At 41.2% G+C, this 20,814-nt stretch overlaps 1 protein-coding gene across 6 annotated transcripts in view; it reads right to left on the bottom strand.

Moving 5' to 3' along the window:
• Aida (axin interactor, dorsalization associated) overlaps window positions 1-20,814 on the bottom strand; it is a 36,904-nt gene that overhangs the window by 4,090 nt on the left and 12,000 nt on the right. For 4 of the 6 annotated variants that reach the window (XR_008218045.1, XM_052737910.1, XM_052737913.1 and 1 more), the window contains exons 3-8: window positions 20,112-20,165; window positions 19,678-19,732; window positions 10,066-10,129; window positions 9,712-9,815; window positions 5,400-5,522; window positions 2,565-2,687 (exon numbers count right to left, since the gene is read on the bottom strand). Coding sequence is in view for 5 of the 6 variants with exons in the window: in XM_052737910.1 (XP_052593870.1) it covers window positions 2,565-2,687; window positions 5,400-5,522; window positions 9,712-9,815; window positions 10,066-10,129; window positions 19,678-19,732; window positions 20,112-20,165 (523 nt within the window). In the remaining variant the exon portion in view is untranslated. Of the gene's footprint in view, window positions 1-382; window positions 415-2,564; window positions 2,688-5,399; window positions 5,523-9,711; window positions 9,816-10,065; window positions 10,130-19,677; window positions 19,733-20,111; window positions 20,166-20,814 lie in introns of all 6 variants that reach the window. The other 2 variants (XM_052737912.1, XM_052737911.1) reach the window with 1 other exon arrangement.

Genomic DNA, 20,814 nt, shown 5'->3' with positions numbered 1-20,814 from the left:
CTGTTTTTGATTACGAACAGAGATTTGGAAGTGAAAACCAAATAAACACTTTCCTCCCCAACTTGCTTTTTGGTCATGGTGTTTCATCACAGCAATAGAAACCCAAACTAACACAACCACACACTGGAAACATTTCAAAACACAAATTCCAGAAGAGGAGCGCAGTCCACAGAGATAATAAGTGCACATGTACTAGGCAGACTGGCAGTGAAAGTTCCTCTTTAAAATGTTCAAGCTGGACCAGCTTTGCTTCCTCCTGAAACACACCCCCAAATCCACACAACACAAGCCACGTACAAACCCCCCAATCTACACAACACAAGTCACATGCTATTACATGTCACCTAATATCTGCTTTAGAGTCCAAAGCCATATACTTTACCCCGTCACTGCTGACGTCTACATCAACATGTGCTACAGAAGAAAGGGTATAAAGGCAACAATACTCATTTATGAGGAAGTTACATAGTTATACATCTCCAAAGACCAACAGATAAGCTCTGTATCCTGAAGGGAAAAACGAGATTAAGGATATAAATTACCAGTGTAGCCCCAAACTGATTTCTAAAAAAGGTGTGGAAACCAATGAAAGCTGCTGCCTGATTCAATCAGTTGCTATTTAATTCTGCTTTAACTGGGGTTGTACTGGATCCTGTCTTTCAAGACTATAACAGACATCCACTTTAGTGAAAAGATGAAGTGTAACAATGTTCTGAAATACGTGAACAGCCCTGGCACTTGGGTGCAAACAGAGCATCTCACAAATCAAGCAAAAATGCCCAGTCACTCAAGACAGGAGGGAGAGGGGGAGAGGGAAAGAGGGGGAGAGGGGGAAGGAGAGGAAGAGGGAGAGGGGAGAGGGAGAGGGAGGGGGAGAGGAAATGGGAGAGGGAGGGAGGGGGAGAGGGAGAGGGAGAGGGAGGGGGAGAGGGGAGAGGAAGAGGGAGGAGGGAGAGGGAGAGAGAAAAACAGGCACACTTAGCCTGTACTTTCTCACATAAAAGCATCCCGATAGGTGGGCTACTGGGGACCAGTTTTCCTGAGCATAGGACCCTACTAGATCCACACAGGTGTCGTGTGTCTTCTCATTCCTACAGCTAATGATCAGATCCCATTTCTCAGTCTCACCATCTCATCATGACTCTCTTGAGGCCAGAAACATTAACAAAGCTATGCTTGGAAACCTAAGCCCAATAGTCACCACTGCTCTTACTCCTCTGCATTATCAGAAAACAATGTTGACCGCAGTGTTGGTATGCAGAGTTCTGTCCTCCACACATTTGTTACAAATGTAAAATTAGGATAGCCTAAGATGACTAACTGAAAGGCTTATGAAGGTGAAAGTGCATTAGCATTAGCATCACTTGGAACTACCGTGACGAGTATTAAGTTCAACACTGGAGAAAAGGAACAGTGGAGTCCTGAATAGTTCAACGACTCATCAGCCATCAGGAAAGAGCAAAGCATAGTAAGGAAGGTTGTTAGCCAAGGACACCACTGTCTTCCTTCACCTCACAAGCAGGTCGCAAGGCAATGGGGAGAAGGCACGCTCCATGTTGCAATCTCTTCCTTATGTACCCAGCACCCTCTGATACACACCCTTCTGACCCAGGGGGTTTCAAGTTCTGGAGTCTACCAGAATGACCTGGAGGACTTTAAAAAACACACCGCTGAGGCTGGACCACGGTTCATCTACCAAGGTTCTGGGGCTGCCTCTGCCACAGTCCCGGGTTTGAGAACGGCAGCAGCACTACAGGGGCTGCAGGACTGTTTCTGAAGGCACTCATTTCACACGCACTTCCTACAAAGCTTGGCATCGCCAACTGCAGCTGGGCCTCAAGAGAGCAGGGGCTCTGAAGACTTCTCTGTAGAGAACACCAACAGCGGGTGGGCAAACGGCAACTGCAAGTATTACGGCTAAGACCTGGGCTAGGCCGGCACTGCAACGTCACTGTGCTAAAAGGCGGCTCTCTCCCTTCCCACCTTCCCTCCAGCAAACTGCAAGTTCTGGTACTTTTCTACTCAGTGGATCCAAGTGGAAGGAAGGGATTAGAGCACCATCAGGAGTTCCAGCTTCCCCACTCATCAGAAAGAGAAAAACTGCCGTGTGTGTATGCGCGCGCGCCCACACGTGCAGCAAGCAAGAGGTTAATGTCAGTATCTTCCTCAATCCGTTTCCCACATCACTTTTTGAGATAGGGTTTCTTACTGAACCTGGAGCTAGCCTGGCTGAGCAGCGAACCACATCTGTCTTTAGCTCCTAGCACTGGCAAGCTGCTATGCCTGGCTTTTACATGGGTGCAGTCATGCAGTGGGTCCTCCCACTGAGCCATCTCCCAGGCCTAAAATTTTACTATTAAAGAACATTATATTCTAGTGTCATTATACAACCAGATAAAACACCACCTAATTTCAACATTTAAAAAACAATACCATTTGGATTTCTTCAAATCAACTAACCAGGTGACACTGACTTCTGCCAGATGTGGACTATGATGGGATCACTGTGCACACCCTCCCAAATGAGTGCTGTCCATAGGAAAACAAAGATTATGGTCACAAACCTTTGGTTAATTTTTCAACATGTTTCTGGAGCTCAATGTCCACATTAAAATGAACATATGTATCTTCTTTTCTTGAAGCCACAGGAGTATCTTGTACAGGAGTTAAATCTATGCCATTCAAATCTAGAAAGAAACAAGTTTCCACTTAGAGGCAATCACATTTAAGACTACCAAGGCCACATTTCCTGCAGAAGTGGGATGGGGGAGGGTTTTCAGGACTCACAGGGATGCCTCCCTGTATGACCAGGGGCTTTGGAACTGCTGCTGTCCATGGGTGTGTGGAGGCAGTTGAAGTGAGAGGTGGCAGACCACAGAGAGGGGGGAAAGTAAGTTTGCAAGAGGTCAAATTTGATCTTTTTTTTTTTTTTTTTTTTTTTTTTTTTATGAACTAGAGAGAAGCTAGCAAGTAGTCTTTTTCCAAGGAGCAGTTGTGAGCTGCCCTGTGGGTGCTGGGAATTGAACCCGGGTCTACCAGAAGAGCAGCCACTGCTCCCAACTACTGAGCCATCTCTCTAGCCCAAAATTTGATCTTTAAGAGGGGAAAGAAGTTCCTGTTTCCTGAGGACACAGGCCACTCTTATGTGTAGTGAGACTCTGGACTGAATACAGCTTGCTACAATGGGACCCTCAGCCCCTATTTTGCAACATTGATCAAGGGCATGGATGGAAAAGCTTTAAATCTACAATTAAGTCAGAACTCCTCTTCTGTACTCAAGTCAGATGGGCATGGGAGCTGCCAAAGAAATCCCTTTCATCAGTTAAGAAGTTTATAAGTAGAACCTACATTCCTAAAACACAACTGATTTACCACAACCAGATGGTATGCTAATTTACTGGGTATGGCTTTAATTTCCTGGATCCAGGAACCCCACTTAATCAAATTCTTCATTAGGTTTATTTAACAAATAAGTGTTTATATATTTATTATTCAACAAAGATGTCTTAGGAATCTACAGTAATTTGGTACATCTGATTATTGAAGTTCTTAAAGATATTTATACAAAATCCTGTTTCAGTTCAACAAACATGCAAAGGTAACTTAACATCTACCACATATCATTCAATATTTCATTTTTTACCAAGTACCTTCCTGAATGAGTTATATCATTTTGCAAGTGGTCCAGCACACAATGCAGAGAGTGCAAATACTTTGCACACTTGATTGCTGTCTATCTCTTAAAGCAGTGGTTCTCAAAATGTGGATTTTGACCCCTTTAGGAGTGTCAAACATCCATTTCATAAGGGTCACATATCAGATATCCTTCATATCAGATATTTACATTATGATTCATAATGGTAGCAAAATTACAGTTATGAAGCAGCAATGAAATGTTATGGTTGGGGTCAGCACAGCATGAGGAACTGTATTACAGGGTAGCAGCATTAGGAAGGCTGAGAACCACTGCTTTAAAGTATTACCCTCACTAGTCCTGTCATTCCTGGTCTATGCTTATTAAAGTTTTCTCTGTGGCTAAATTCCTTTTTAGTTTAATGGTTACTAATGAACCTATGGGTGTGAGTTTATTTCTACTAGTGATGCAAGTTGCCTCCATTTTCTTTCAGTCCACATCTGGTTCTTTGGTTAGCTTCAAACTGCAGCTTAATGTTAACCACTTGTATTAACTGTGGAGTTATTTCTAGACAATAATGACTTTATCCTTACTGATTCAATAATAACTGTTCTTACTAATTTTTTTAACAGGGTCTCGTTGTGTGTCCCCCAAAATTGGGCTCAAGTGATTCTCCTGCCTCAGCTGCCTAGAAACTGGGATCACAGGCATGCTTCATTACGCCTGACACCGAATAATTACTTTTAAAGACTAAGTGCTTTGAAAAGAAAGTCCTGTATACTAGGTATGGCAAAAACAAAATACTTCAACCATGTGGACACTTTGTTAGGGAGGGACAGGAATAATTACACTTTCTAACTCTGACAACTTTCTTTCCGGTCCTGCAATGGCTCTCCGAGTCTGGACATATGGACAGACCCTCTTCCTGGTCTTTATTTCCACCCTCCATTGCAGCACCCACCTTACAGAAACCTGCTGTAGGAATCAGAGGGCTATTCAACTATATCCCTGTGGAAGGGGAGGGCTATTTTCTATTCTGTGTCCTGGACATTGTCTCTGCTGCTAAGGGGACTGTGCATGGCTAGACAGCTCCCTAGAGCTGGGTCTGGAGTATGAAATATAAAAAGAAACAAAGACAAGCTGCTGCGGGATGTTCTCTATGCTGTGAATGTATTGCTATGATTGACTGATAAATAAAACGCTGATTGGCCAGTAGCCAGGCAGGAAGTATAGGCAAAACTAGCAGAGAGGAGAATTGGGGGAACAGGAAGGCCGAGTCAGAGAGACGAGGCCAGCCACCGTGAGGAGAAGCATAATGTAAGACACTGGTAAGTCACGAGCCATGTGGCAAGGTATAGATTTATGGAAATGGGTTAATTTAAGATATAAGAACAGATAGCAAGAAGCCTGCCATGGCCATATAGTTTATAAGTAATATAAGTCTCTGTGTGTTTACTTGGGGGGAAGTGAGTGGGAGAGATTTGCCCAGATTTGCCCCGACTGCCGGCAGGCCGGGACACAGGAAAACTCCAGCTACAACAAGCTCAAAAGCAAAAGTGAGTCTAAGTTATACATTAAAAATGTTTATTAAATCTATCAGAAGTGTTCTCTGAAGGAGTGAAGACCAATTCCAGGGACTTCCTATCATTACAGAACGAATTACAATGAGCTGCTTAGACATGGGAGCCACCGCTCTAAGAACAACTGTTCCAAGTGGAAAGCAGTATGACATCTGCAGAAGGAAGCCACCCCCAGAGCTCCTCACCCTTCACGCTGACTGTAATGTAGGGATCGATGCACTGCCCCGCATCTTTCAGACCGATTCTCTCAATTCTGATAGTGAGTAACGTCATCCCTGGTTCGGACGGCAACCGGGGCAATAAAGTGCCTGGCAACAGAGAAACCACAAGAAAACTTAGGCCAGCGACAATTCCAGAGTGAAGAGACACAGGCTTCCTATAACTTAGCAACCAGGCAGGCAGTGCATTTTGCTTTCTAGCACTCTCAAACACTGTATTATTCCTTTTTTGTTTTTTAGGATGTCCTTAGGTTCCTGAGTATGGAGATGATAGGCAAGTGTTACCACACCTATCTTGGTGTTATTCTCTGTGAATATATATTTAATTATATCCAAGATAAATCTGCACTCCATACTCCACTGACACCATAAAAGCAGAATTATTAAGGCAAGCATGTTAAAAATTCATGTTATTCAAGGAAGCCCAATTCTAAGCTACTATGAAATCGATAATACAGCATGTCCACATAATACATATATTCATTGCACTTATAAAGATATACCTTATATCTCAATATGAACTTGTAGAAAAAGGACAGAAAAATTTTTAAGTATTTTGTTATTCTGAAGCTTAAGAAGTTTGAGAGTAGACCAGAAAATCCTTTGGAGAGCTCTCTTGGCTGGAGAGGATCCCTGAATCAGGAAGGGTGAGGCTCTTAGCTCTGACCTCTTGGCTTTCTTCTCTGAATTGGCTCTGTGTTTCTTATTTAATAAGACCGTTGGTTACATCTACAAGTTACTACTAATTTACAGCTTAGTATTCATAGATTCAATTATTAGATTATTAAAGCCTAATTTCCTACTCTATTCCTCATCCTATTCTGCATGATGTATTCTTAGAAGTCAGTACTAGAGGGAATGCCAACATCAAACTGTAGGAGCAATGTGAATGTTTGAAACACTTCCATTCACCAATTAAAATTTTAAAACTAGAGGCCGGGCTAGACACCTGGCTCAGTGGGTAAGCGTGCTTTCTCTGCAAGCTGATTTGAACACCCAGCACCTGGGTAAACAGCTGCACATGACTGCACAGGGGAGAAGGGCAGAGGAGGCCCAATCCCAGATGCTGAGATTCTGGTTCAGAGCCTGTCTCCAGGCATAAAGTAGAGGCTGCTGCAGCTGAGTACACGCCACAGTCTGTTCTGGCCTCCAAATCTGTGTGCATGGACACATGTACCCACAACTTAGGTGCATGCAACAGGCACACATATACTACACACAGACCCCCCCCCCCAAAAAAAAAAAAAAACAAAACTAAAAGCCCACCCAAAAGAAAGTGGCATCCCAACCCTCAAGAAAATGGTCTGTTTTAATCCAGTGTGTGTGCAGTAAGTTAAACCACATACAGAACACAACACTTATGTAGGATTTTGGCTGGTATCTTTCCCTTCTGTTCAGCAATGTACTATCCTACTTTCAATAATGAAGAATCTGGAGAACATGATTCAGTACCTTCCAAAATGAACATCTGACTGACAGTGAACAAGTGTTGAGGAAATAGGGTGGAGGGCAATGGAAATGTTGTAAACTGGAAGGTGGTCACGGATGTCACCACTTTATAAATCAAAAACTTATAAATTCTAGACAGATTCTCTATAAATCAAGAATCACCAAATAGTAGGTAAATTTTATATGAATATTATAATAATGCTATTAAAAACAAGTTTTGAAATGTGTTAACATTTTTTTGTGGGTTTGGTGTTTATTTTGGGGGACAGGGTCTCATCCTATAGCCCAGGCTGACCTCACACTCAAGTCCCCATGTGCTAGATGATAGGCACAAAACACCACACCCAGATCCTACCCTTACTCCCTAGTTTAAATACCAAGACAACACAGAAAATGAAGAGTGAGAGATGGCCTTCACTGCAGTGTTTCATTAACAAAACTTAATGGGATAGGAGTAATTCTGAACATACACACAAAAATTCCTAAGACTGTCTGCATGGTCTTGGACTGTCTGGTTACAGATACAGGCAGCACCTACAGATGAGTGTGTCTCACTGAACTCACACAAACTTCAGAAAGGTAAGAAACACCTTGGAAATCTTAGGAAAGAGATAGGAGTACTTACATTTAGTTGTGTTCTTCTGCAAAAACGTTCATGCAACTATATAAAATTTAGATAAATTATATCTATATAAAATTAGATAAATAATGAAATTAATGCACTAATCTTCTGTTCATGGTCAGCTGAGTTGCTCACTTTTTTATTTTTTTTAATAGTACTATACACACACTGGTGAACATATTCTGGTACAAACTTCTCTGAAACAGGAATTATTAAGTCACATGGTCTGTGCTAATTACATCATCAGCTCCTACAGTGAATGTTCCAGTTCTGTTCCTGCCAACAGTGCAGCCATGTTAGTGCTGTTGAAATCCTCAGGCACTTTGTTTCTCAGATGAAACTTGAATCAATTTAGGTGTGGCGAGGCATTGACCTTGCCATCACTTGTGTGGTCTCTGACAGCTAACAGGGACTCACAGCTTTCTATTAGATCATGCATTTGGATTTTCTCCTTTCTGAAGGGGGTACTCAATTATTTTGCCCACATTTCTATTGAAATGTTCTTTCCATATTAAGTTGTAGGAGATCTCTAACACATTAGAAAAAGCTCTGGTTGCATGTCTTATAAACAGCTTAATATTGGTTTTCTTTTAAAAAACATTGCACTAAAACATAAAATATACATTTAGAATGCCTAAATTTGAAATGCAGCTTGCTGAATTTCACAATATGGACACAGCTATGTCGGCAGCACCAGGCATGAAGGATATAAACCAGCATGCTAGGGCACCCATGATGCTTCCACACCCTATCACACCTCTAATCGTTCTCCCAGAGACAGCCAGCACTGCTGCCGTCTAACACACAGACCACAGCTCAGGCTGTTCAGATGACTCTGCTCTGTAATGGTGTCTTCTAGGAGAAACTTCATGCTAACATAGTCAAATTTCTCAATCCCTTTCTTCAGTCTGTGCTTTTAAAAAAGTCTATAGAGCCGGGCGGTGGTGGCGCACGCCTTTAATCCCAGCACTCGGGAGGCAGAGGCAGGCGGATCTCTGTGAGTTCGAGGCCAGCCTGGTCTACAGAGTGAGTTCCAGGAAAGGCGCAAAGCTACACAGAGAAACCCTGTCTCGAAAAAACCAAAAAAAAAAAAAAAAAAAGTCTATAGAAAATTGTACTTAACAGTGGTAGTGGCCAGTGGTAGAACAGGCACCAGGCATGCATGTGGTACACATACATACATGTAGGCAAAAGCCTCACACATGAAATTTTAAAAAATGAATAAATCTAATAAAATTTTAAAAAATAGAAATAAAAATAAGCATGTGTTTTCAGAGGCAAAACAGACCAGAAATGATGTCTTGTGCCCAAGAAGGGCTGTCAGCAGTAACGGCTACTATGTATAATTTCCCTAAAGTTATTTATATTCACAGGGAGGGAAGCGCCTCATCCAAGCTCTTCCACAAATAGAAAAGGCTCACTCTATACCCTTCATTCCACTTAGATGACGGTAATGATAAGGAGTCTGCCCACCTGGGCCTACTTCTCCCAACCACAATTTGGTTAAAGACTGAAGATGTAACACAGAGACAGGCTGATACTACAGGCTCAGGCCAGAGCTTGGCCCGGGGCTGGCATTTGGGATCTTGGATCTGATGAAGATTTCCATCTGCTCTGTTCATCTTGCAACACCCGAACCGTTTGTGTGAACAGTACAGCTTGTGCTGAACACTTTCCGTTTGTGTGAACAGTACAGCTTGTGCTGAACACTTTCCTTCTGGAACCTATATTTTTGGTCTATAGTAGGTAGAAAATGGCTCTGTGATCAGTTACCAACAGCAGCCATGTGTGCTGAATCTCTAAGTAGATACTTCACCTTTCACAATGCTGCCACAATTTGTTACAGTAGGAATTAAATCCTGCCCATGTGGCTGGAAGCACAGGGAAAGGGCTTTGGAATCTGCACCCACTGTCCTCTGATTTGGCCCATATGCCTCTTCCTTTGGCTAATTTTGCTCCTGTGTTCTCTTGCAGTACTTTATAGCCATGAGTCTCGGCGAATCACTGAGCATGTGTTCTGAGGACCACTACCACAGAGGATCCTTTCACACTGCGTTTAGATAACCACTGACAGTGGCCCAGCCATGGAACTCTGCTTACAGTTGCCAAGGGCTCGGGAGAGGTTTTCCTCTCCACTAGCAAACACCACCACAAGTTCCAATGGTCCTGCTGGATAAAGCAGTGCATGTGCTGTGTAAGGATGCCTACCAGGAACTCTAGCAGAGAAAGAATCAGGAGGTCCTGCCCCAGCACCACCTTCTTCATCTTCTTCAAACTCCAAATTCTCTTCTTCACCAGGGGCTAAAATCCGTCTGCATGGAAGAGAGAGAGAGAAAAAAAAAAAAACAACTAAACAATGAGCTAGAATATTTAATACACCAACAAAGCCTCACAGCTGTTCCACAAGATGCTGAGTATTATAAGAGGTTGAAATATTGTTATCAATGTTGATATCAACCATATCAAAGATACTAAAGTGGATAAAACAACAGACAACAGATGTATCTGTAAAACAGGTATAAAGAAGACAGTAAGAGAAGATGAATATGAATACTTATTTACCTTAATGGGATAGGCTGAACATCAAATGGGAATTCTTTATTATATGTAAGAATATTCTTCAGGACTGCAATAAAAGACAAAGAAACATGAATTATTCTATAAAAATGAAATTATAGCTCAGCGAGCTAATTTTCAGTAAATTTTACCATGCACATTAAATATATTTTTAAATTTCCAGATTATCATTCCAGAGCCACTGAACTTGTTTGCAGAAGGTCTGAGAAAATTAGGCCCCCAAAACTTTTCCTACTGTGTACAAGGTCCTGGGTAAGACACAGGGTCCTCCCTGTACTGAAGGGCTGACATTAAAGGTGACAATTAGAGAGATCCAGGAGCATATCTTATTCTGTCTTGAGTTTTCTCCTGGATGTCACCAAACTGATATGCTTTGTGTTAGCAGTTACTCACCTCATACTCCTTTTATGATGAAAGTTACTGCTTATGTCTATATACTAATAGATCTGGACACAGTACAGTGTATCCTCAAGAGAAGTCTCCAGATGACATGGTACCTGTGTCCTGGCTATGGATACTCCCACAGCTCCCTTTGGGCACGTAAGTTTAGAGAGAGATACTCCGTAATGCTGCTGTGTCTGCCGGAGTACTCTAAGTATATAATTTAGTGTTTCACTTCCAGCCTTATGGGTTCCGGTAACAAGCTGCAAATTACACGAAAGTGAATCCACAGCATGAAATGGGCAACACAAAAGGCTCCTGTAACTTAGTGCTCAATACACTCAGCCTTTAACTTCGAAGTCCTATAGGTTAGAGCTGAAAGAGGCGGGGCATATTGGTACATAGCAGATAGCCTCCCAAGAGGGTATCCAGAGGGCACAGGTTGCAATTGCGTGTCATGTTCCAATGACTGTCAGTTTTATATCCAGTCTCTCACATGTGTGCTCAGCCACAGATCTCTCTGGTTTGTACTCTCTCTCTAGCTCTTGCCTTCACCCTCCCACCATCTTCCTTTGTCTCAGTAACTGTGTACTTAGTGACCACAATGTGTTTGACTCTTAGGATATACTATGATGACCAAGAACTAAATGGTTCTTAAACCAAACTCAAGAAGAACAGACAACAAACATGTCAACTAATAGACCAGATAATACATAAGTGTGAGAAGCTAAACAATGGCATCACAGAGGAAGTAGAAGAGCAACACATGCTGCTTTACTGTCTTTTGAGAAGATGTCCCTCAAGAGCATCCAACTGGAAGGGTTTGCAGCTGAAAGCTTATTCTTCTGATGCCCCTCTTCTGATAAAATCCTATTACATATATTAACATTCTGCAGATCTACACATAACAGAGCTTATCCTCAAGGGAAGTCTTCAAACACCTGTACTGGCTGTGGGAGGTTTGAGGTATACACTTATCCAAAACTCCCACCGGGACCGTGGACCAAATGCAAGAAAAGCAGATCATGGATGCCAACAAGTAGACAAGCTAATGTGCAAATGTGGCTACTGTTAGGACAGACACACAGAAAGCTGTGTAAATGAACAGAGAGACAGTAGAGTAGCTGGAGTCCACAGGGTCAGTCAGTATTCAAAACTGACCTTTTGTCAGAAGACACAGGAGCTGTGACCCAGGAGAGAGGCATCACCCACAGCCACTCCAGAGTTGGAACTTTCCAGTATTGGAGAAGCAGGGGCAAGAAAGGCTCAGAGAAGGAAGTAGAGCTTTTGTGGGGGCTTGCCTTTTTTTGAGACAGAGTTTCACTCTATATCCCAACCGGGCCTAGAATTCACTATGTAACTTATGGCAATCCTCCCACCTCAGCCTCTTGAACAGGAATGTCTCACCACATCCAGTTTGGGTTTGACTTCTTCATATAATACAAAGTTGACAAGCAAGAAAAGTATCAGAAGACCAAAGTAGGTTTAAATAAAATGTCAGCCCTACAATTTCAATGACAAATGCATATAACTATGCTAAAGTAATGTACATTACTCAGTTTTCCCAATCCTAAAATGGGAATGCCACTTCCTTCACAGACTACTGGGGGAACTAAAATTAAAGAAAACTCATGAGAATGCAGGGGAAGTTTTACAGTATTGAACACAGTCACATTCAGCTTCAAGTATCTGGACTTTATAAATGTCTTTCTTTTTCTTTTTTCTTTGTTTTTAGGCATGAATGATTAAAAAAAGAGTAAGTAGAAACCTGCACTGTTATGCGGGAATTAATATTCGCCACAGTTTTCTGTTGTGACTGACTAGAATCCGAGTGTTTCTTGTCTCACAGATAGTTCTTTCTTTTCAAAACATAATAACATCCCTTCCGAACTTTATGATCACAGTAGACTGTTAACTCAGTAAATAGCAATCAATCATTCACATAGTATTGTGGTAAACACTAAAAGATGATAACATCTGTCATTAATACTAGATAAGACACAGAAACCATATTTTATAATAATAAAAGGAGAAATAGCCAACGTTTAAAATATGTGAAAAAAGTTGAAAGCTACATTAGTTATAAAGAATATTTTCCCTTAGGAAAATGATAGGACATAAGGTCTAATGTAGCCCAGGCTGGCCTTAAACTCACTACATATTTGAGGCTAGACTTGAATTCCGAATCCTCCTGCCTCCACTTCAGAGTGGCATGATTACAGGTATGTGTTACTATATGTGGTGGTTTGAAAGAAAATGGTCCTCAAAGGAAGTGGCACTATTAGGAGGTATGGCTTTGTTGGAGTAGGTGTGGCCTTGTTGGAGGAAGTGTGTCATTGTAGGGGCGGGCTTTGAAGCCTCTTCTGCTCAAGATTCCCTCAGTGTGACAGTCAACTTCCTGTTGCTTGCAAGCTGCAGGACTCTCAGCTAGCTCCTTCTCCAGCACCGTGTCTGCCTGCACACTGCCATGCTCCCCACTATGATGATAACTGTACTCTGAATTATAAGCAAGCCACCCCAATTAAATGTCTTCATTTAAAAGAGTTGCCGTGGCCATGGTGACTCTTTATAGCAATAAAAAACCTAACTAAGACAGAAGTTGGTACCAGGGACTGCTGGGCCCTGACCCCCGTTTTTGGGTAGCTGTTGCCTTGCTTGCTGACCTTGATCAGGTGTCCTCCCTATGTTAATTCCCTGCTGGTTTCCTTCCTCCTGAACAGCTTACTGGAGGTTCCTTGTTTGTGTATCCTGCATATTGGTGTAAACAGCTAGGATGCAAGAATGTAAAACATCTGTAGTGAGCTTCTGCCCTCCGGGGTTCTTCCACTGTGCTGTGAGCCTGTATTTAAGGCCTCTTCCCTCCTTCAATAAAGGGTATTCTACTGAGAGGAATGACCTGCTGTCTTGTCTGTTTTAATCCTCAGCCCCTTGCTCAGACATGGTGAATGGGTAGTAGCGTGGGTGCTACAAGGGACTGAGGTATTGCTGTGATAGGCCTGACCATGTTTTTGTTTGGAGGAATTTAGACTTTGATACTTTGGGTTATGAAAGCAGTGGAATGCTTTAAGCACTGCTTAATAGCCCATGGAAGACAGAGGTGCGAAGAGTTATTTGAACTGTTGGGGGTTCAGTCAAGAGGTTTCGGAGAAGAATTTTAGTGTGTTGCCTAGAGATCATTCTTGTGATATTTGGTGAAGAAAGTGGCTGCCTTTTGGCTTTGTCGGAAGAGTCTGTCTGAGGCTAACGTGAAGAGTTTTGGATTAATTTCCTTGGTAGAAGGAATCTCAAAAGAGCCTAATATAGACTCTGTTATGTAGTTATTGGTGGTAACTATAATGAAGATTTATAATGAAAAGGATCAAGAAAACGTAAAATTTGAGGAGAAAAGGAATGAAGTGTTGTGTTCAAGGAGATAAATAGATTAAGAAATGGAAGAGAGGAAGTGGTGACCTCAGGGCAAGATTCCACCCAGCTATGTTTCCAACTTCTGAAAAGGAATTAAAGAAAAGTTTAGAGCCTGGTGTAGTGGTGTGGTGGTACATGCCTTTAATCCCATCACTGGGAAGGTAGCAGCTGGTGGATCTCTGAGTTTGAGGCCAGCCTGGTCTAGAGATTCAGTTTCAGGACAGCTAAGCTTAGGCAGTGAAGGTAATAATCAAAAACAGAAAGCTGGTGAAGATGTGATTGAACAAGGGGCCATGTTCCAGCCCCAGCAAGGAGCAGAACTTGGCAGCTTCAGCCATGTGGTTCTGGCTTTAGAGTCAAGGATAGAAGAAACAGACTATGAAATCTCCCTCCATGCCTAAGGAAAGCTGCTGAGGCCAGGCCTGTGTCAGGGGTGTCCCTGAATGGAGACCTAGAGAGGCCATTGCGTGAAGCTGTAAAGGAGAAGCCTGGATTGCCTTGGAGACCCCAAGATGTTAGAGATGCCAGTTGTGAAATACCTGCTGAGGAAAGCTGCTAACAGGAAGCAGAACCAGCCCAACAGAAATGAGTGAGTTGCAGACAACAAATCTGAAAGGAGTGGGAGATCTGAAGAGTCTTTTGACATAAGACATGGAAATGCAGAGTTTGTAGTTTTCTCAGCTGGTTTTTGTTCTTGCTTTGGTCCAGTGTTTCTTCACTATGCTCCCTTCCCTACATTTTGGAATGGTAACATTATCCTGTGCCATTATTTGTTGGAAGTATGTGATCTGTTTTTTGATTTTGATTTTATAGGGGATTACAGTTACAAGACTGCATAAATCTCAGAAGAGACTTTGAATTTTAAAACATTGTTAACTGTGATAGAGTATGGGAACGTTTGAAGTTGGACTAAATGTATTTTGCATTATGATACTGTTACAAGCTGATGGGGGCCAAGGAGTGGAATGTGGTAGTTTGTATGTAATCAGTTCCCATAATCTCATACAGAGTGGCACTATTAGGAGGTATGGCTTTCTTGGAGTGGGGGCAGGCTTTGAAGTTTCCTATGCTCAGGATACCGCCCAGTGTCTCAGTGGACTTGCTGTTGCCTGCAAGATGTAGGACTCTCAGCTACTCCTCCAGCACCATGGCTGCCTGCATGCTGCCATGCTCCCTGCCATGATGATAATGGACTGAACCTCTGCAACTGTAAGCAAGCTGCCCTAATCAAATGTTTTCATTTCTAAGAGTTGCTGTGTGTTCATGGTGTCTCTTCACAGCAGTAAAAACCCTAAGATACCACAGCTGCAAATACTTTGCTTCTTATAAACTTCTTTTTTCAGGTATCAATGCTTTGGAAAGGAAATCCTTGAGGGTGGAGTAATGCCTCAACGTTTAGAGCATGTATTATTCTTTGAGAGAACCACAGTTCAGTTCCAAGCACCCACTGAGGGTGGCTCACAACCATCTCTAACTTCAGTTCTAGGGGATGAGGCCCTGTTGTGACTTCTGAAGGCACATGCACTCCTATGTACACACCAACCCCAGGAATGCCCCCACTGACCTGCTTCCATCAGCCAGGCCTCACTGGTTTTTCTCTTGTTACATTTATGTATTTTGTGTGCATGCAATGTGGAGGTCAATGGACAGCTTTTGGGAGTAGGCTCTTTCCTTCCACTATGTGGAATTGAACTCAGGTAGTCAGGCTTGGTGGCAAGTGTCTTCATTTGCTATCTCTGGGCCTCACTTTTTTAAAGTGTTTTACAATCTCGCTCCAGCAGCTGAGGACCATTCAGTTTGATGTACTTATACCACCCTGACCCCCTCGGTGTCCTCTCCTACTGAGAATCAGTCCACCTCTCTTACTCATAGAGAATGGATCTTCCATTCCCTTGCAGTTCATGCTCTAAAAAATGACACACATGGAAATATCAACATGTGTTTTGTAGCAACATACCACTTTCATGGTAGGCAAAAATAAAAAAAAAAACTTTCATTCTGAAGGTTATTTTTTAAACTATGGAAGAAGGCTTCCTCTCAAGACATTGAAATCTATTGACTACAGCACAATTTGCTGAGTTTATACTATAAACAAAGCATTGCATAGACTATGCAGAGGAAAGTCAAAGGTTGCTTATAACTGCTCTGAAGAACAGAATAAACAGCAATGAGACTAATACAGGGCAGACTCTGACAGGCTATAAAAACACCACAGAACGGAGAGGGGGTAGCGGATCCAAAGGAGAGCACAGGAAGCTGTCAGGAAAGGTGCGTTTCTGTGGTGCTCCGAAGGATGGGTTTCCGAAGGATGGGTTAATGGACAGGAACTTTATGGATGGTGAGGGGAGATAGGTTGGAGTAAGCAGTATGTTCTGAGGAGTAACATAAAAATTACTAGAATTACTACAATCACAAGTTTAACATAAACTTCATACAGGACTTTCAAGGGATTTACAAACTTTGGAGGAAAGAATACATTAGCAAAGTGAATCACCTGAGTCCAGCATACTGAAAGCCACGCCATTCATTTTCCACAGAAGAGGCATCATCAAGGGAGAGCTTGACTAAGACTATTTCATCTAAAATGTAGTTAAACACTAAGTTGCAGAAAGTATTTCTGATAGAAATAACACCTAATTGTCCAACTTTTATAAACTAAAAAATTACAGAGTATGTCCTACTGAGATACAGTATACATAGCTATGCTCCTCCCAAAAGCAATAGAAAGTTAAAATCACCTAAAAGGATTGAGAAGAGGCCAGCAGATAGCTCAGTGGGTAAAGGTGCTTACTGCTAGGCCCGAGGACCTGAGTTCAATCCCTGGGACCTGTAAGAACCAATTCCTACAAGTTGTCCTGCAGGTTATCCTCTGATGTCTACCCAGGTGTTGGGTACTCTACTAGATAGATAGATAGATAGATAGATAGATAGATAGATAGATAGATAGATACATAGATACATAGATAGATACATAGATAGATACATAGATAGATACATAGATACATAGATAGATACATAGATAGATACATAGATAGATGAATGGATGACAGATAGATAGATGATATAGACAGACAGAAGTAAACAACTTTTTAAAGTATTAAGAAGGAAAAAGTTCAAATGAAAAGAAGTATATAAATTCAAAATATAATAAAATGAAGGTGAAGTTACTGTAATTCATGTACTTAGGAGGCTGCTTCAGGAGAACTGAGTTTCAGACAAGCCTGGGCTACACAGCAAAGCCTGGTCATCTTACAAAAATGAAGCAAAATAAAATAAATCTAATGTTACTATACTTCTATTCCCACTCTAAATCTTTAGAATACAAACAAAAGTCTTAAAAAAAAAAGCAAGCAAGAGGAACAGACAGCCACTAAAGATCTTAGTGTAGTATCCCACTAGGGCATGAATCAATAGTTTCTCACAAGTTTGAACTAGAAAACTAGGACATTTAGGATTGATGTACCCCAAACCAATTCCTGATATTTGCAAACATAAGGTCATAGACAAGTGTGAGAGTTATCATTAGCAAAAGGCAGCTGAGAGAATTTCTCTGAATGCCAAGTCATATAGCTGATACTCTTTAAAAAAGGCAACCAATAACAGCTCTTTGAAGCACTGGGAGGAATTACAGAGGCTATCAGAGAGAGATAATAAATGCCTACTGCTAAACAGTTGACAATCTTTCTGGCTATCCCACCTAGCATAGACTCCCTTCCTACTCTGCCCCTTCTTCCCTTTGTCCCTCCTGCAGCACTGGAGAACAAAGCCAGGGCCTGTTCCTGTAAGCCCCAGCCCCAGCCTTCTGTAGGATTCTTCAATTCTGTTTGAAGCAAACAAAAACCAAAAATCCTAGCTGAAAATGGCAATTGTAAGAAGCCAAAATCCTACTTCTTCTTTTATCATTTAAGAAAAAAAAAAAAGAAAGAAAGAAAAGAAACAAAGGATTTTCTTAGTCACGGACACCAGGCTTCGTGACTACAGCCGGGACCTTGCTGCATTTCTTGTGTTTCCTTGTGGTCCTTGTGGTCCTGGGGATGCCTCACACATGCCGGTATGCACTCCACCACTGAGAACACCAGCCTCAGAGTCAGAATCTTTTCATTAAAGCCATCAATGGGCTTTTCTACAAAATACCTTATAGACAGCCAGTCATGGAAGACTATATATGATTCATTTGTGTAAAATGTTCAGAATCGGCAAATTTATAGACAAATTAAATTAGTGTTTGCCTAGAGCTGGTAACTGGAGAGGGTCAGAATTGGATGGGGAAAATGAGTGATGCAAGTGGATACAGGGTTTCTTTTTAGGGTGATGAAAATATCCTAACATTGACTGCGGCGATGGTGCACTGTGAAGACAATAAAAAGTAATAACTATACGCTTTAAATTAGTGAATTTTATGGAATCTAAATAACTTAAATGAAGCTACAATAAAAAACTTATATAAAGTATTTGTTAATGCTTTTTAAAGAAACTGTAAAAGTTCTATGAATTAGAAAGTGTGGTCAGAAAAAATGAAAAATGTTTTATATTATTTGATTGGCATTCCTATATTCACTGAGAACAGGTAAGAACTACTTAGAAATATAAAATCACAGTTCTTGTAACAAAAAGGTTATGGTCTGCATCACATAAAGTGCCAAAACTATTAAAATGACACAGTTTATCATAATTCTTGCCATATGAGAAGGACCTTGCTCTGAAGAGATAAAATATGACCATCTAACAATCGTGAAAAAGCCACCAAAATCGCAGCAGATCTGTGTTCCTGGGTCTTGTTGCTTCTCTCTACCAACCCAAACTAAACAAAAGAAATCCGATCCTGTTAGCACAGACCCTGCAAACCTCTTTCTGCCCTGGTCTTTCCATAACCAGACATTTCCACTTCCTCGGTCACTTCCGTCTGCCTCTCTCAGACTTGCTGTGAGCTAGGAATTAGCAGCCTGTGAAGCTGACATGAGCAATCTCTTCAGTTCTTTCTTTCACCTTTCACCCAAGGTGTGGAGACACCCAAAGTATTGCACTAATATGAACTCTGCTCCCCTGATTCAAGCCCTGCCAGCTACTAAGAGCTGCAGTGAAACAAGGCTGAGCATTTCATCTCCTTCTTCCACTATAAAGTGAGAGAATGTGACCACATAGCCATGATTCTTTCTATTCTATGATGCCATGGTTTTATGATTCCCTACTGAGAATTTGCCTTAACAGATGGATCTGAAAGCTGTTCTTCCCTGTTTACAAAAGCATGTTAAGACATGCAATCCTGCCTCACTGGTATTGGCTAAGGTTTACTCAGTCATATTCACCTCTGCCCATACTGCAGACATTTCAAGAAAGAGAACGTTCACCTGTACCAGCAAAGCAAAAAGAAAAAAGTGGTAGTGACCTTTCAGGCAGCGTCTTAACCACCAATGTGTTTGAAGAAATTATTTACTTCAAAAAGTTTTAGAGGAAGAGAAAAAAAAAGTAGATACAATAAGGAAGTATTTCATGGCATGGTTCACAAGGGGCTACAGTTTTCATGCCATGTAAACTGAATGGCACCACTGACTATAGTTTATATCTTCCTTAGCGTCTGCGGTAAATGTTTGTCAAAGAACTAGTCTTATTAAAGTCACCAAAACAAAGGCTAATAGATATTTACACCAAATTATAGCTACTTCAAATATTGCAGGAATTTAAGAAGGACTAAAAAGATGCTACATAATTAGATAGTAGGAGAAAACCACCATCTATGCTAAATAGTGTTAACAGCTACAATGAATTATTTTCCTAAAAGAGATCACAAGAGTAACAGAAGATAAAACTTACTTGGTTCTAGCTTCTTCAGGTCCTCCAGTTTAAATTCTTCTTGGGACTGTGTGGACTAAATTTAAAATATGCACATTACATCTTTTTACTACAAAGATTTCACCATACCCTATGTCTCTTAAGTGGTAAAAACCAAACATCCAAAATGATTCAAAATCTATTTCTTGCTTTCAAGGTAGAAAATGAAAAGTTCCAAACTGGGTTTTGTTTGTTTTGCATTCCCAGAACATTCAGGCTAAATGTAATACAAAAAGAATTAAAGTTATAGCTTTGATTTCTATAGTTTACAAAATATAAACTAAATCATGTAAGTATGCATGTTACTGATGAATTCCCCTAACTGTCAAACTCTCCTGCGACAACACAGCTTTAGGCATGACTGTACTATTTCAGCAGAACAATCACGTTAGAAAGTTAAGAACACCTCTACTTACCTGTAATGCTGCGCTTCGCAATTCTAAACATGTGGCAATTTTGCCTATGGTTTTCTGTAGAAAGATAAAAAACAAAATCAGGTAATTTTTTATCAATAAGAAGTTTCTAATTTTTTAAAACAAGTTAAATCTTATTTCCCTGTAGCATCTGGCAGATTCAAGAGAAAAAAAGCAGGATGTAAAGGCCTGAGATGAGAGAGGTGAGTGTGTACTCTCTTACACTAACATCCCACAACCAATTCTATTTTGGGTTGTGAGCCTAGCCTTTAACGGCTGAGCCATCTCTCCAGCCCTCACAACCAATTCTAAAGCAAGGTCACTTTGGTGACAGTTTTGAATATGATTTAAAGGGTAATTAGTAAGTGAATAATGGAAACCAACATGGAATATCCCAAAAAATTAAAAATAGGGCTGGCAAGATGGCTCAGCAAGTGCTTGTTGCCAAGCCTGATGACCCGAGTTCAATCCCCAGAACCTACGAGTTGTCCCTCTGATATCCCTATGTATGCTCATATATCCACACACATGCACATACATATATATACACACCCATATACATACAAGTAAAATGCAAAAAAATCATTAAAAAACTTAAAAGTAGAACTACCATATAGCCCAGCAGTCCGCTCCTTTGGACAGCCAAAGGACATGAAATCAGTATGTTCAAGAGCTATTTGCACTCTCCTGTTTTCTGCCACAATTC

The sequence above is a fragment of the Peromyscus californicus genome, unplaced genomic scaffold (genome assembly GCF_007827085.1).
Source record: "Peromyscus californicus insignis strain IS unplaced genomic scaffold, ASM782708v3 Scaffold_14__1_contigs__length_90479793_seg_2, whole genome shotgun sequence".
NCBI lineage: Eukaryota > Metazoa > Chordata > Mammalia > Rodentia > Cricetidae > Peromyscus > Peromyscus californicus.
This window is presented reverse-complemented; position numbering and strand designations above follow the sequence as displayed.